This window comes from Columba livia, chromosome 2 (genome assembly GCF_036013475.1).
Source record: "Columba livia isolate bColLiv1 breed racing homer chromosome 2, bColLiv1.pat.W.v2, whole genome shotgun sequence".
Classification (NCBI taxonomy): domain Eukaryota; kingdom Metazoa; phylum Chordata; class Aves; order Columbiformes; family Columbidae; genus Columba; species Columba livia.
The window spans coordinates 86,955,225-86,970,446 of record NC_088603.1 but is presented as its reverse complement, the minus strand read 5'-3'; the positions used below and the strand labels follow the sequence as shown (position 1 = coordinate 86,970,446).

Below are 15,222 nucleotides of genomic sequence, written 5' to 3'. Positions count from 1 at the left end.
TTCTGAGATTAACATTTTAAATGCCATATTTCTACAAAACATATAGACATATTTCGACAAAAACAAATACATAATGAAAGGCAATACCTGTCCTACAGCAAGCCACTCTGAGTTCTCCAAGGACAATGAATTTTGACAAAATACTCCTCAGTTTCACAGTCTTCGTCTGTCTCAGGGGAAATTTGGCAAAGCTTACCCCAGTTCCCTGAGATATCTGTTCATTCACATGAAAAAAAAAAAAAAAAAGAAACAAGCTGTAATGGTATGCCAGCCAAGATATTACCTTTTGAGAAACCAAGGCTCTTTTATTTAAAATCCATGTGAGACAATAGTTACAGGGAGTTCAGTGTCATCATTTGTGTTTGTTCTCATAGCAACCCTGATAAATTGGGTGTGAATGCATAGCTGGGAAATGAATTCACACTTCACAGTCTATCTGATCCACATACCCACGTTGTTTTCTTCTGGGAAGGTTTGTGCATTGTTATCCTCCTGTTACCCCAAACTGCTCAGGCACACACACCAGATGTTCCTGCACCAGCGACAGGAGGTGTCTGGAGTTCTCCCATGTCAAAACTCTTTCTGCTTTATGTGCTGAGTCCAGAACCATGCCAGGACTGGCAGGAAGCACAGAAGTCACTGTCCGGCCCTTCACCCTCTCTGTGCATCACAAGGAAGCCACACAGACCCAGCCCAAGCACAGAATTGTAGAGGGCATCAGGAAACTGCTCACCTCCAATGTAGAGTGTTAGGGAATAGACTGCCTTAACTTACTGAATTATTTGGTGTACTGCTTCTTATAGAACTTGGTTAGAAAATGATTATATAGATTTCATTTGGCATAACTAAGTTTTCTTGGCATAACTTCTGCAAGCTGTGAACTTTTGAGCCTTCTGCTTCATTAAGCAAAAAAGGCCTCTGAATCTTCAGGCTGGAAGATCAGGGGAGCTATGACCCTGGAAATAAGAAAAAGTACCAAACAGTGCCTAGCAGAAGAACGTTTTGGCTATTACTGAGAACTTATTACCTCCAACTGTGGGTGAAAAATAGCAATTGAAGGTAAGAACTTTAATTGACAGCCTATCTAACAAAAATAAAGATATCCAATGAAGAACAGGGAGAACTCGGACTCTAATTTTGCAATTGGCCTGGAGTGACATACAGGGTGGCTGTGGGCTTGGATTGTGAGGGTATAATTGTCCAAGTTTTTTTCTGCTGAGGTTCCCTCTTCAGAAGGCACCAAGGTCAAGCTGCTCTACTACAGTACCATGCAAATAAATTATTTATTTAAGAAGAATCTCTGGAATCTATGTCTGAGTCTCTGGTGTGGGAAATCTAGGGAAAAGGACATTCCCTAACACAGAGCGACTGTTTCAACCAGCATGACCAGCATGACTCATGGCAGTGAGTCCTCCAAGGCAAAGGCAACAATGTCCTGCACACCTGAAGAAGATTTCTCTCAGCTGGCTAGACCCACTAAGAACAGGCTCATCTTTCCTGAAATCAAACAGCAAGGGGACGGGAACACGATGTGCAGAGCCTCAAACAGAGAACAGCATTAATCGCTGACTGAGGGCGTAAGCCAAGGAGCAAAGGAAGCTTTTGCACTTTCACCTCAGAGGTCTGTATGCAATAGTTTTGAAAGACAGGAGAGTTTCTTCAATGTCAACTCTGTGGTGCAGGGAGAGCTGTTTTCTCATGGGAGATACACAATGAATTGCAGGAGGAAGGGGAAAGAGCGGCATGAAGGAGGAGTTTGAGATGGAGGGATGGCTGAAGAACTGCTGAGAATGTGGGACCCACCTGGTGGCAGACTCTGAAGAAGAGGCACTATGGAGTTCAAAGACACTTGTGAGGCTGCAGCTCCATCACAGACCACTTAGGCCTGGCCTGGCATGTGCTCCTGGTTTGCAGGGGAGCCAGAGGGAAGGTGACTGAGTGAGGGAGCTGCCAGGCACGGCTGGCAGAGGTGACCGTGAAAAGAAATATATTGTGGGGGCAATGGAAACATCTGAGGGGCTGCACCTCGAAGGATAATATTCTGTGAAAGCTGAAGGGAGTCCCTGGGCTCACAAGCATTTCACTGAGGGGAAACTGGGTTGGGCTCAGTACAAAATTTTAGCTATTCCTTCAACATCACAGATGCAGGAAAGGACTCACCACCTGATTACAATGAAACACACTGAGAGGCACTGAAGGAGGATAACTGCAGTGATGTTCCCCTAGTCACTAGGGATGGGCTGTACCTTACCAATCCTGGTACCTCATTAAATCACAGCATAGAGAATCCTGAGATGATACTGTAAGGATTGTGGAGGTGAGGAGACAATGTTGTCATCCACATCGGTTTAGATTCAACTCTGAATGAGGATGGGGGGTAGGGCAACTGCCTGAGTCCATGAGAGTTAACAGAGGATTTGCATTGAGCTGGTTGTGAAATGATGTGATGCATTTTCCTGAAAAAAGAAGAAGGGGCAGCATCAGAAAGTCATCTGGTGCTAGGGCTTCTGATGAAGATAATGTGAGGGAGAAAGGAATGAAGGACACTGGTGCTTAGCAAAAGAGACATTATTAAATGTCAGAGGATTCTGATGCGGGTGAAGGTCAGACAGCCTAGCAAGAGGCCATTGCAGCTTTGTCCAGAGGTCTGTGAGTGTTTCAGAATCCAAAAGGAGGCTTAGAAATGGGGGAAACACAGGCATGTGCCTGAAGACAAGCATAAAGGAACAACACACCCCACAGACAGGCTAAGGCAGCAACATAGCTTACTGCCATCAAGTGACACTGAACTAGGAATAAAAATATTTGTAAATGCATCAAAAACGAGAGAAGGGTCCCTTTACAGTCTGCATACATTTCTTCTCATTGTCCTGCTTCCCTTCCCACTTTCCGGCATTATGTTGGGCTGGTTTTATGAATTCTGACTAGGATGTTCTGTTTCCAAGAAAATGTCTCGGCCTTCCAACCAGAACTGTATTTTCCCCAAAGCTGAAAATCTCAGAGGTCTTTATAAGAGCATTTCTAAAGTGTAGGGAGAGTTCCAATGATTTTTTATCATATTGACATTAATATAAAAAAGTGAAAATTTCAGATTCTGTTTTAGAAATTATCACACATGAGATTCTCACAATATTAAGATAGACAATATTAAATTCAAATATCCTTTTTACATTAAGATAAACAAGGTGAAATTTAAAAATGCTTTTTACATATATGGCTTTTAGCACTTGAAAAGCCATTTCTAAGCATCGCCTTAGAAAATAAGTGCAAGTAAGTAGTGTTATTGCAGAAGAGTTCTACAAAATATTTTGATTCTTTAAGAACTTTTTAATCAATATAGTATTTATTATTTTCTGATGTCCCACAACACTTGGCTTCTTTTATGGGCATTTCTTTATGCTAAAGGTATTTATTCAGCCAGTTGATCATATCCTTTCTTGCTTCTTCAATGAAAGGCTTATCTTGAGGATTGATATCTTCTCTTTTGCGATGTACAAACCCATGAGTCTGTCCAGGGTAGATTTTAACTTCATAATCAACTTTGCAGTTTTGTTTAAGTTTCTGCTCCAGTAGGGTGACCTGTAACAGAGAACGTTCCATGTTGGCTGAGTACATACTTAAAGCGTTTTATATTTACAGTCCACAAATTGTCCTGGTTTTTTGCTGTATGGGAGATAGAGTATGTCCTTGACATAATTTTCTCTTCTACTAATTTTGTACCCAAATGCATTCCTGTTACTTGGGATACTGTAATGATACCTGATAAAGATAACAGCACTTCTCAGTGTCATAAGAAGGACAGCACTGCACAAGTTACTGTTGACAGACTTCACAAAAAAATAGGGTAAGATGTTGTATTAATTAGAAATTTGAATTAATATGAAAATGAGGGAGGAGAGGCACAGATACAAAAATGGCTCTTCCAAGCTAGTGGCGTTTTTGGCAGGAAAATTAAAGCAAACAACACTCAGCGAAAGCATGCCGCCTTCTTTGATCCCTTCGGTAGATAATCGTCTTTATCCAGGCATTCTCTGCCCATGTTCCCCAAGAGCTCTTGGCAAGTGTACCAGGAAGGAGAAGGTCTGCAGCACAGCGGGGGAAGGAAAAGGATAGTCATAAGATTTTTTCAGTCTCCTGAAAGTACTGATTGCACTGGTACAGTTGGTGTCTTTAAGCTGATTTTTTGTAATATCAGTACGATTAAAGAGTCTGTCCTGTCTTAAACCTAACTGAAGTCTTCCTTTGACTGCCATATGATTCTCGATAGTTTTCTCCTTGGAACTCCCATACATAAATCATCCATCTTTTGCAACAGAAACAAAAAAAACCCAACATTTTTGGTGTCACTGTAAATATTTTTGGTTTGGAGATAAACAACATAAATTTGAATAGAGTTACATTTGTTGTTAGGCTTAGTGGAAGAGGAAGAAAAGGTAAATGAATATTTTAGTTTATCTTAACTAAATGCCAAATTACAAAACAAGCATGAAAAGAATAAAAACCTTCAAACACTTCTGATGGGAAACTCACCTCTTCCAATGGCACATGATCATCCTTTTCAGCAAAAATGAAAAAGGTGGGATGAAGCAAATTGGATCTGCTTTCAAAGTACCTGATCACTCCTAGGGAAGCGAGAAACATATGAAACGTGTTGTGCTTCATAAGGTGGTTAAATCGCTACTAAAGCTATACAGTCAAAATAAAAGATATTCTGATCAGTTAGAGATGATCGTTTTGTAATAAAATTAAACACATTTTGCTTCAAAGTCCCCTTTGTTATGAGAACTTTCTGTCTTTTGGGATGTCACTGAAGATAGAAAGACCAGTTCTGTCCAAAAAGTAAGAGAATTATTATTATACATTTACCCCATTGTCATTTCTCTTTGGGTGTCTCCTTCTGACCACTGTCAGAATCAGGGTCCTGTGAAAGACGGACACTTCAGAGCTGCTGCCTCTAGCCCGGTATGGCCATTTTTCAGATAATTGTAAATATTCATCATTTCAGATACCTGGCTAGGATTTCACTGTGCATATATTTACACTGACAAAAATTCAGAACAAATTCTGTTTTAATTTTGACTATTCAAATATGTTTGAATTTAAATCTCAAGAAAATGAAGTAGCTACTGCCCTGGCCACTCTTTTCATTATTGGAATTCATACAACAGAAAAGTAAAAATATAGCAAGTATTATAGCATTGATGAATTGACTCAACTGATCAGCAAATCATGCAGCAAAACATTCCCCATAATCTTTCTGGGAAAATACCTTCAACCTCCTTTCACCTCAAATGTATATAACTTGCTTTGGGTTATACAGAAGTACAGAGGTTTATGACAAAAATATTAAAGGTCACATAAATACATTAAGAATGGAAGAGTAAGAGTGCGATGGTTAAAACGCAGAGTTAAAAAATGGTTCATACTAATAATGAGGGACCCCTGCCAGCAGTAACATTGAGAAAAAAAGGGGTTCATGTCATGACCTGAAGCTCTGCGGTCTGTGCAGACCCCAGCTCCGGCGACTCCTTGGCAAAAGCCCTTGTACTCTAACAGCAGCAGAGCAGAAAGGCTACAGTGTGTCAATGCTGCCATGTCTCTTCCTGCAGGTTAAACAGGGCAACAGGGTACAGACAGGTTCTCCAAACAATGAAAAGTAGACAGTGGGCGGGAACCTGTCCTAAGACTTGTGCAGGCAGAGCAAGACACTGAGGCAAAGATTCACCTCAGAGTTACTGGTGGCTCCTAAAAGAAATAAAAGTTAGGTCCAGAAACCATTTTTATATCACGAGCCAGGAGGAACCTGACTTACAGTGAGGCCTTGGCAATTGTCCCTTCTGTGCTATGTTGCACTGAAGTGATCCTGACTGTGCCAAATGATCACATAGATGTTACTGGCTATGGTTATCTCAGTGCAAGAATGTGAGCGTGTAAAATCAAATTGCTTGAAGAGTTTGTATTACTCTCCTGTATTACACCTCCTTCTTCCATAAGATGTCTCACTGAGTTTTGTTACAGTAATACTTCTACAGAGTAAGTTCCTGCCCTGGTCCCATCTGCTCACATCATAATGGGCATTTGAGACTCACCATAGAGGGACACTCCAGTCTTCATATGAGGATTTTTCAGCATCAGATGTTGTACTGCTGCTCCACCCCAGCAAAACCCAATGACACCAATCTCCTTTGCACCACATTGTTCCCTCAGATACTTCAGGACGACAGCAACTTCCCTGAGACATGTGAATGAAAGTGAATTAAGACCCCATCTCTGTTCCCCTGGCCTCCTTTTCCTCCCTTGCTGCTGCCCAGAGACTGGCTGGACATTGTTCTGCTTGTGGGAAGTGATGACTGACTGCACTTGCATCACTCGTGTTTTTTCTCTTGCCTTCACTTGTTAAACTGTGTTAACCTCAATCCATGAGTTTTCTTGCTTTTGTTCCTCCTGTTCTCTTTCTTCCCTGTCCCTCTTGGGGGAGCAAATGAGAAGATGCATGAGTGTTGGCTGCTGGCTGGAGTCAACCCACAACTCTAATTTACTATTATTGAGCTTTAAAATATAAAGGAAAATCCAGGGGACAAGATCAGTCTTCCAAATCACTGTTACGAGAAACTGAGGGGATTTATAAAGACCAGTCCAAGTAACTTTATAAATGGCAACAGTTGTCTTAAAGGTTAACATAAATAAAAGTTTGAGACATGTGGCCAGTGAAGAACATCCCATTCTCACAGATGTGTCTATAGGTAAACTGTCTCTCATAGGGAAGACCAATGCTTTATGCAAATGTGGAAGCAAATTTGAAATTGTTTCAAAATCAGCAGTAACGTAATGCAATTAAGTTACATGTCAGATAATAATGGGGAAAAATACAGTGAGAAGAATGACAAAGTAGTAAGCTTTGAACTAGCTGTAATCTGATAGGGAGTAGGACTAATTTGCCTTGGCTAAACAGTATTTGGTGGCTACGTTTGCAACCTCGTTAAAACCCCTAGATGTTGTGCCTGCCTGCAGGAACTGAATCAAACTGAAGTGGGAGGAGTGAGTTCAATCTTCTAGCCTTTGCCTGTTCTTTTCTTTTGAGTCATTCACCTCACTTCTACTCTCTGCACAGGGAAACAGTGGTCATTTATTCTTGTTCAAAGTTCTACTTTTCTCCAAAAAGCACCTCTCATAACCATGAGCTTAACTCAGGAACTGCATGCAATTTCTGTGGACACCCAGCTGTATTTGACCCATTAATAACTTAGAATCTAATTTTGCATGTTTACTGAAACAATAACTCCTGCTACAGAAGGATGACCACTCTCTGGACAAGGAACAACAGTTGTACTTGTCTATTTTGCTGGCCTCTCGAGTTTTCAGCCAATCCTTGAAAATTGCCCAGTCATTAGAAGGTTTCCAAGCTTCTTGGCCCACAAAAAAGTCTGGGCAGATCGCTCTGCAAGAAAAACAAAAATATTTTATGCCTATTAAATCATACTGAGAATGGATTAAAGGAAAGTCCATCTGCACTATACAACAAATTTTATCTGTTGAATATGCACAGAATTCAATCTACATCAAAGCACTGTACAAGCCACCCTTATTCTTTTCTGTGGCTAATAAGGAGACTTAGCATAACTTCCAGATACATTTTGCCATGTTTCGTACATTAGCAGTTTCGTACTGGTTAAAAAAAATACAGCCCTACAGTTTACATGGTAGATGTTTTTGGTGAGAGGGAATGCTAGCCCAGTAACACAGTAAAGAGAATACCCAATTGTTTTTCATGTATTTGAGAACTTGTTTCTTTCCTTGACACAACCTGGTACATGGTACCTTCAAGGAATCACTTTGTCTTCTCTGGAATTTTTACCGTACCAGCAAAGTTACAGAGACACTACATCAGGAGGGGAAAGCAGGCTGCTTCAGGCTATGGAGGCACTCCAATAACCCAATGAACAATACAAGATAAGATTTTTCTATATCTCCCCTCTTTTCTTTTGTACTTGCCTATTGTCGTGTTATGGTAGGACTACTCAGCTATGTTAAACTTCTGACACTGTTTTAACAAACAGGAACCACGTTAGAGAAACCTGTATGTGAAGCCTATGAAATTATTCTCACTTGTATGGTTTATATATATGTATTTAAAAAAAAAAAAAAAAAGAAAAAAAAAAGTAAATAATTGGTTCAACAATCTTTCTTATAAAAAATACGTTTGAAAAAAGTAGAATTTCTTACATGTATCCATTAGTTGTCAGCATATCAGCTATGTATCTGGTGTTTGGGAGTTCCCATCCAAATATATCATGAATCACAATCACAGCTTTTTCCGTGCTGGCAGGTGGTTTGCAAACATAGGCCTTGATGTGCTCAACTTGCACTTCCTGCCCACGGCCTCCGTAGTCAAACCTGTCTCCAATATCACATGGACAGGGCCTCAATTCGTTCGCCATGTGTGAGACTGAAGGACAAAAATCATTCAGTTGAGAATATTCCAGCATACCATCATGAAAAAGATCCAAACACAGAGGTATCATATAATAGACTGCTGAATTTTTGAATCACTACAGTAATATTGTGAACATGCTGATTACTGTTAGAACTAAGATGAAGAAGTCCATAAGCCCCCTGGGTGATATTTTATAAATAATAATCTTGTTAGAGTTTCTTATGTTACGAACTCTTCAGAGGGGACCTGGTACATAACCAGGATTTCCCTGCCCTACAGTAAGAAACAGAGCTGTGACCAACTAGCTGGGAGTCACCACAAACTATTTAAATAATGATGAACCCAGTTCTTTCACTCTTCATCATACAGAATCATAGAATCATTTCAGTTGGAAGACACCCTCAAGATCATCGAGTCTAACTATAACTTAACTCCAGCACTAAACCATTTCCCTAAGAACCTCATCTAAATGCCTATTAAACACCTCCAGGAATGGTGACTCCACCAATTCCTTGAGCAGCCTGTTCCCATGCCTGACAACCCTTTCTGTGAATAATTTTTTTCCTAATATCCAATCTAAACCTCCCCTGTCACAACATGAGGCCATTTCCTCTTGTCCCATCACCTGCTGCTAGGAAGAAGAGGCCAACACCCTCCATGCTACAACCTCCTTTCTGGTAGTTATAGAGAGCAAAAAAGTCTTCCTCAGCCTCCTTTTCTCCAGACTAAACAGCCCCAGTTCCCCCAGCTGCTCCTCATCACACTTGTGCTCCTGGCCCCTCACCAGCTTCATCACCCTCCTCTGCACTCTCTCTAGTATTTCAATGTTGTTCTTGTGATGTAGAGCCCAAAACTGAATGCAGTATTCAAGGTGTGGCCTCACCAGTGCTGAGTACAGTAGCACATTCACTTCTTTAGTCCTGCTGGCCACACTGTTTCTGATACAAACCAGGATGTTGTTGGCCTTTTTGGCCGCTTGGACACTCTGCCTGCTCATATTCAACCGGCTGTCAGTCAACACCCTCAGATCCCTCTCTGCCAAGCAGCTTTCCAGCCACTCTTCCCTGAGCCTGTACTGCTGCCTGGGGTTGTTGTAACCCAAGTGCAGGACCCGGCACTTGGCCTTGTTGAACCTCATGCAATTGACCTCAACCTAATGATCCAGCCGGTCCACATCCATCTGTATGGCCTTCCTACCCTCCAGCAGATCAAAACTCCCACCCAATTTGGTGTTGTCTGCAAACTTACTAAGGGTGCACTCAATCCTGAGCATCCAGATCATTGATAAAGAGATTAAACAGGACTAACCTCACTACTGAGCCCTGGGGCACACCACTCGTGACCAGCAGCCAATTGGATTTGGTTCCATTCACTAGAACTTTTTGGGCCCGGCCTTTGCCAGGAATGCGTAGCTTTCTTTACTATAGACTGTAAAGACTTAATATAGGACTCTGTGTTCTGAAGAAAAAAAAATGCTACTGTGTAGAAACAAATAATCACACTTAGATTAAATGTGATATTTTCCTGCAGAGATTTAAAATGTTTCATAATAGACTTTTTGAGTGTCAAGATATCTTTTTTGAAAACCAGTTTTACCCTCAGATGTTACAGACTTTTGAAGGAGGATACTTAAGGAAGGTGCCAGGAAAAATACAACAGTGAAAGCCAGAGTAGAAAATTATATTTATTTAATAAGGAAAGCATCTGAACTCCAAGATAGGAAAAAGAAAATCTGAGCATAAGGAAAAATTTATTGAGTTAAATGCTTTATGAACAAGCTAACAGTATGGTACGATTAATGTTTTACAAACTATTATTTAAATGAAAATAAACAAGTAAATCACAAAGGTCAAAAAATACTGGCTGAATCTAACACAGATACATGTAGCTCCTCGTCCTCAAGTTAAAAATTTTATGCCACAGGCCGCAGGTTAACCAACTGGGTAAACCGACTTCCTATTGCTGCAGAATGATCCAAGTAACTTATTTGAATATGCATAGAGCATCTCCAAATTATTAAAGAATGTGGAGAGAATTTAGATAAATCTTTACATAAACTCTCTGCAGATAAATTGCTTGCACTGTCTAAGAAACCTTCATTAGTATAGAAATAAGGACATTCAATCTTGACTATGCCAAATGCTCTCACAGAGAGAAACGGGGAAAAGCAGGTTACTGAACAGCCCCTGAACTAGTGGGATTTCAATAGCTGTGGCACTAAAGGGACACCTTTAGGAAAACAAACAAGCAAACAAGCCTGCAGCCAGGGGATTTGCACAGACTTCCAGGGACCAAGATGTTCTGGACTGTAAAATTCAGCATATCCCCAGCAGCATTAGCAGGGCTAGTGTTGAACCTCCTGAGGTATTTCATTTTCACAGACCAATTCAAGACAAGCTGTATCTTATTTCGAAGCTATATTAACTTTAGGAACACATTTATATAATACTAGTCCTCTATGTTGTAGGTTTTGTTATTTTTTTTTAATAAGCCATACCAACCCATATGAGTTTGTTTGGGTTTTTTATGTGTGTGGGGGGTTTTTTGTTTTGGTTTTGGTTAGTTTTTGTTTTGGTTTGTTTTTTTGTTTTTTGTTTTTTGTTTTTTTTTCACATGTTGTGGTCAAACATATAGGACTTGTAATTTAAAACAAGTCTACCAGGAAAAAATGAATTATTAGGTCAACATACAAGACAAAAAACAGCTTAAATATATAGTGATAAAGAGCTGATAACTGATTTTCCATTCACAAACTGTTTTCTTTTGATTACACGAAAAACACAAAATAGAATAAAACCCAGCACTTGAATATTAAATAAACATATATTTCAGAGCTCCAGAATCACAAACACAGTGCCCTCACCAGTCAGTATATCCTTGAAGTTTTTAATTGCAAACATTTCACATTATCTGATAAAATGTAAAGTAAAATGTAAAACATGAAATATTTAAAGATGCAGATACAGCAGCTGATGAAATGATATCCAGACACAAGCCTGTGAACAGCAGCATTGGCTTGAGTGTTTTATAGCCATATAAACTCGCAAGCTTTTCATGTAGTCAAAATGTGACAGTGTTTCTACATTTGCTGTAGAACGTGTTTCATACTAAGTGTTCTGTGGCTCTTTCACTTTCAACAGATTCTCCTGAGTCCTCCTGCTGAGAGGTCTTCCTCACCTCGAAGGGAAAATAAAAGAATTCTGAACTATTATCTCAAACAATTTGGGAAAAGGGTAGAACCCTGGTGGCATTTGAATGAGCATGCACTCTTTAAGAAAGCATGAAGGTAAAACGAAAGTCCCCCAAACACACCAGTCGGATCTCAGCATCCACTTGTTTAAAAACAAACAAACAATCAAACAAAAAACAAAACAAACCAGACAACAATGAAAAAAACACCACCCACCACACATACCTGTAGCACAGCAAGAGTGTGAGACAGCAGAGACAAGTTGCAAGAGCTCAGCGCAGATTGTTACCACTGAACGAGATCCCAAAAGCGCCGACTCATGAAACGCAATGAGTGCGTGCAAGGATCAGGTTTCTACAGATAAGAGTTACGTAAGTTACTGCCTTTACCTTTGCATATCTCGGAGTCACAAAGTTAAAAGTTCACTCTTTCTGTAACTGTTATTTTTATTGCCAGTGTCAGCAGGGTGTGCTACTGTGAGGAGTACTGCTATAGCTGAGTACCAACCTTCTTTTTAAGTTACACAAAATGGTATTAAGCATAGAAGGTCTTTCCTTTTCACCTTAAGAAACACATTCATGTAGATGAACACGAACATGAACATTTAGTCAAAACATTTTTTTTAAAAAAAAAAAAAAAAAAAGGGGCGTTCCTAGTACTAGGGTGTGGTATCGCTTTTCAACATTACATTGGCATTATTTTATTTCCTTAGACTATTCATCCATTGGTAAAAAACACATCTGAAGTCATCAGCAGGGTGAGGTACTGAAGTAGAGACACAATTTCAAAGATCTACGCAAGACAGAACTTTGGATCCAAGTGACTGCCTGATCCTTGTATCCCTCCCATTCTTCTGATTTTCTTTTTATTGGATTATTAGGATTATCCTTTGAATAGCATTTTTTAAGGATATTAGCAATCAAAACTATTTCACTGTTTCCTCAGAGGCACATCTGAAAAGTAGCACTAAATCTACATTAGTTCTACCACACTTTTGTGTTGGGAAGGCTACCTTAAGATTTTGTCCTGATGTATAAGCTGTATCCCTGTATTGTAAGTAACTTTGTCAATGCTATTTATTTACAATTCCTAAAAGGAAGTCAAACAAATGAAAAATAAGTGTACCAAAGGATTCCAGTATGAAATCATGGTGTTCAAAATGGGTTCTTGGCTTTTCTCACTCACGTACTGCAAAGAATAAATTATACCACACAGGGAGCTTAGATACTCCACAGCTCCTTCAAAGAAGAGCAGAAAATTTGTACTTTAAATTTTGTTTTCCTTTTTGCTTAGTTATGGTGTTAGAGTCACAGCACACATGCCATTTCAGTATTTTGGACGACTGCTGTTCTCTCTAAATATATGACCTGATCATCCTCTTGCACACCAGCTAACCTTCTGATACTAATGGAACTCCAGGAAAGCAGAGTCATCCAGGCTTCACACTGGGGTAATCAAGGTACAGGAAACTTCCAGACCTCGACATTCTTCTCCCAGAAAAGATCTGTTGTGAGGGCTGTATCACCCAGATAACAGCTGGATTCATACTTTACATATAGATGGTATCATGAAAAGTAACAACTAATTAGCAGTCACAGGCCAGAATTCTCTGAAGACCTCCCCCCGGGAAAGATGAAGGTCCATTAGCAGCATGTAAAGAAGGAAAACACGGATGGGAAAAAGAAAAAGAAATTAAGATCCCATCAGAAGAGAGATGGTTAATACATACTGCTGACTATTTTTAAACGATACATCACAATGTGTGTTTCTCTGATAGGATACAAGTCCAATTTGAGAGATTGTCATTAGTAATATTAAGCCTTTCCAAAATTGCACTTTCTTCCCATTAAATCACATAGCAATCTTTTCAGTAGCACTGAGAAGGTGAAAAGGGACATACCTTCTTTTCTCTCTGGAAGCACCAGCCCTCAGTGAAGATCCATGGCAGTTGCTTTCAAACTACAGAACACAGACCTTTCTCCCCAGGAAATGTAATTAACCCATGGCAGTCACTGTCACAGGCTGCACCGGAGGCCAAAACTGCCAGCAGGTTCAGAAACAGACTGGCAAATCCACAGCAGCTCAGTCCATCAGATGCCGTGTGACACAACGTGCCAGCAGCCACATGCAGCTCAGGGCTCCCCAGAGTCACTAGGACATGGGGTGAGAGGGAAAACTCCCCAGGCAGCTGCCGACTGAGACTGGGTGCTGAAGGCAGATGCAACCTTGAGTTGTTGCGATGCAGAGATTTGTGTCATATGATCAATGGAAATATTATGTAATGACATACATTATGCAAAACCACATGGCATTTCTTATTTAAGCAGTAACCATGGTTTAATATTTTCTTTTAAAAACAGGGGACATTTCTTTTATATACAAGGGCTGCACCTTGAAGGATAATATTCTGTGAAAGCTGAAGGGATGCCCTGGGCTCACAAGCATTTCACTGAGGGGAAACTGGGTTGGGCTCAGTACAAGATTTTAGCTGCAGCTATTCCTTTCAGCATCAGAGATGCAGAAAAGGACTCATCACGTGATTACTGTGAATCACACTGAGAGGCACTGAAGGAGGAGAACTGCAAGAAAAACAAAAATATTTTATGCCTATTAAATCATACTGAGAATGGATTAAAGGGAAGTCTATCTGCACTATACAAAAAATTTATTCTGTTGAATATGCACAGAACTCAGTCTACATCAAAGCACTGTACAAGCCACCCTTATTCTTTTTCTGTGTCTAATAAAGAGACTTAGCATAACTTCCAGATATATTTTGCCCTGTTAAAATCCATTATTTAATTTAACAAATTGTTAACCACAAATAAAAATATTAGCGGTTACCTTCTGGTTAAAAAAAAAGCACCCTATAGTTTACTTGGTACGTGTATTTGCATCAGAAGGAATGCTGGCCCAGCAACACAGGAAAGAGGATACCCGGTATGCTTTTCATATATTTGAGGAAATATGTCTTTCTTTGGCACGAGCTCGTACATGGTACCTTCACAGAATCACTTTTATCTTTTCTGGAATTTTTACTGTACCAGCAAAGTTACAGAGACACTACATCAGGAGGGGAAAGCAGGCTGCTTCAGGCTATGGAGGCACTCCAATAACCCAATGAACAATACAGGATAAGATTTTGCTATATCTCCCCTCTTTTCTTTTGTACTTGCCTATTGTCGTGTTATGGTAGGACTACTCAACTATGTTAAACTTCTGGCACTGTTCTAACAGACAGGAACCACTTTAAAGAAATCTGTAAGTGAAGCCTACGAAATTATTCCCGCTTGTATGGTTTATACATATACATATTTAAAAAACCAAACAAACAACTCTATGAAATAATTGGTTCAACAATCTTTCTTATAAAAAATACGCTTGAAAAAAGTAGAATTTCTTACATGTATCCATTAGTTGTCAGCATATCAGCTATGTATCTGGTGTTTGGGAGTTCCCATCCAAATATATCATGAATCACAATTACAGCTTTTTCCGTGCTGGCAGGTGGTTTGCAAACATAGGCCTTGATGTGCTCAACTTGCACTTCCTGCCCACGGCCTCCGTAGTCAAACCTGTCTCCAATATCACATGGACA

At 39.9% G+C, this 15,222-nt stretch overlaps 1 protein-coding gene across 2 annotated transcripts; it reads right to left on the bottom strand.

The window, feature by feature from the left end:
* Positions 1-3,321: 3,321 nt before the first annotated feature.
* LOC102089053 (carboxymethylenebutenolidase homolog) lies at positions 3,322-14,024 on the bottom strand. 2 transcript variants are annotated; one of them, XM_065052674.1, is made up of 7 exons: positions 13,525-14,024; positions 11,850-11,978; positions 8,224-8,446; positions 7,331-7,438; positions 6,090-6,232; positions 4,531-4,622; positions 3,322-3,579 (listed from the first exon to the last, which is right to left on the bottom strand). In XM_065052674.1, exons 3-7 carry the CDS (start codon positions 8,436-8,438, stop codon positions 3,400-3,402), a joined length of 738 nt encoding a protein of 245 aa, XP_064908746.1. In that variant the 5' UTR covers positions 8,439-8,446; positions 11,850-11,978; positions 13,525-14,024; the 3' UTR covers positions 3,322-3,399. The 2 variants fall into 2 exon arrangements, with proteins under 2 accessions (XP_064908746.1, XP_064908745.1); XM_065052673.1 differs by lacking the exon at positions 11,850-11,978 and having other exon boundaries at positions 13,525-14,022.
* Between the last annotated feature and the right edge of the window lie 1,198 nt (positions 14,025-15,222).

Coding starts and splice junctions, on each gene's coding strand:
- LOC102089053 (XM_065052674.1), bottom strand. CDS start 8,438: ATGGCGAACGAATTGAGGCCCTGTCCATGTGATATTGGAGACAGGTTT. Junction 6,233..7,330: donor GAGGCCAGCAAAATAGACAA/GTACAACTGTTG, acceptor CACATGTCTCAG/GGAAGTTGCTGTCGTCCTGA. Junction 4,623..6,089: donor GACTGGAGTGTCCCTCTATG/GTGAGTCTCAAA, acceptor TCGCTTCCCTAG/GAGTGATCAGGTACTTTGAA.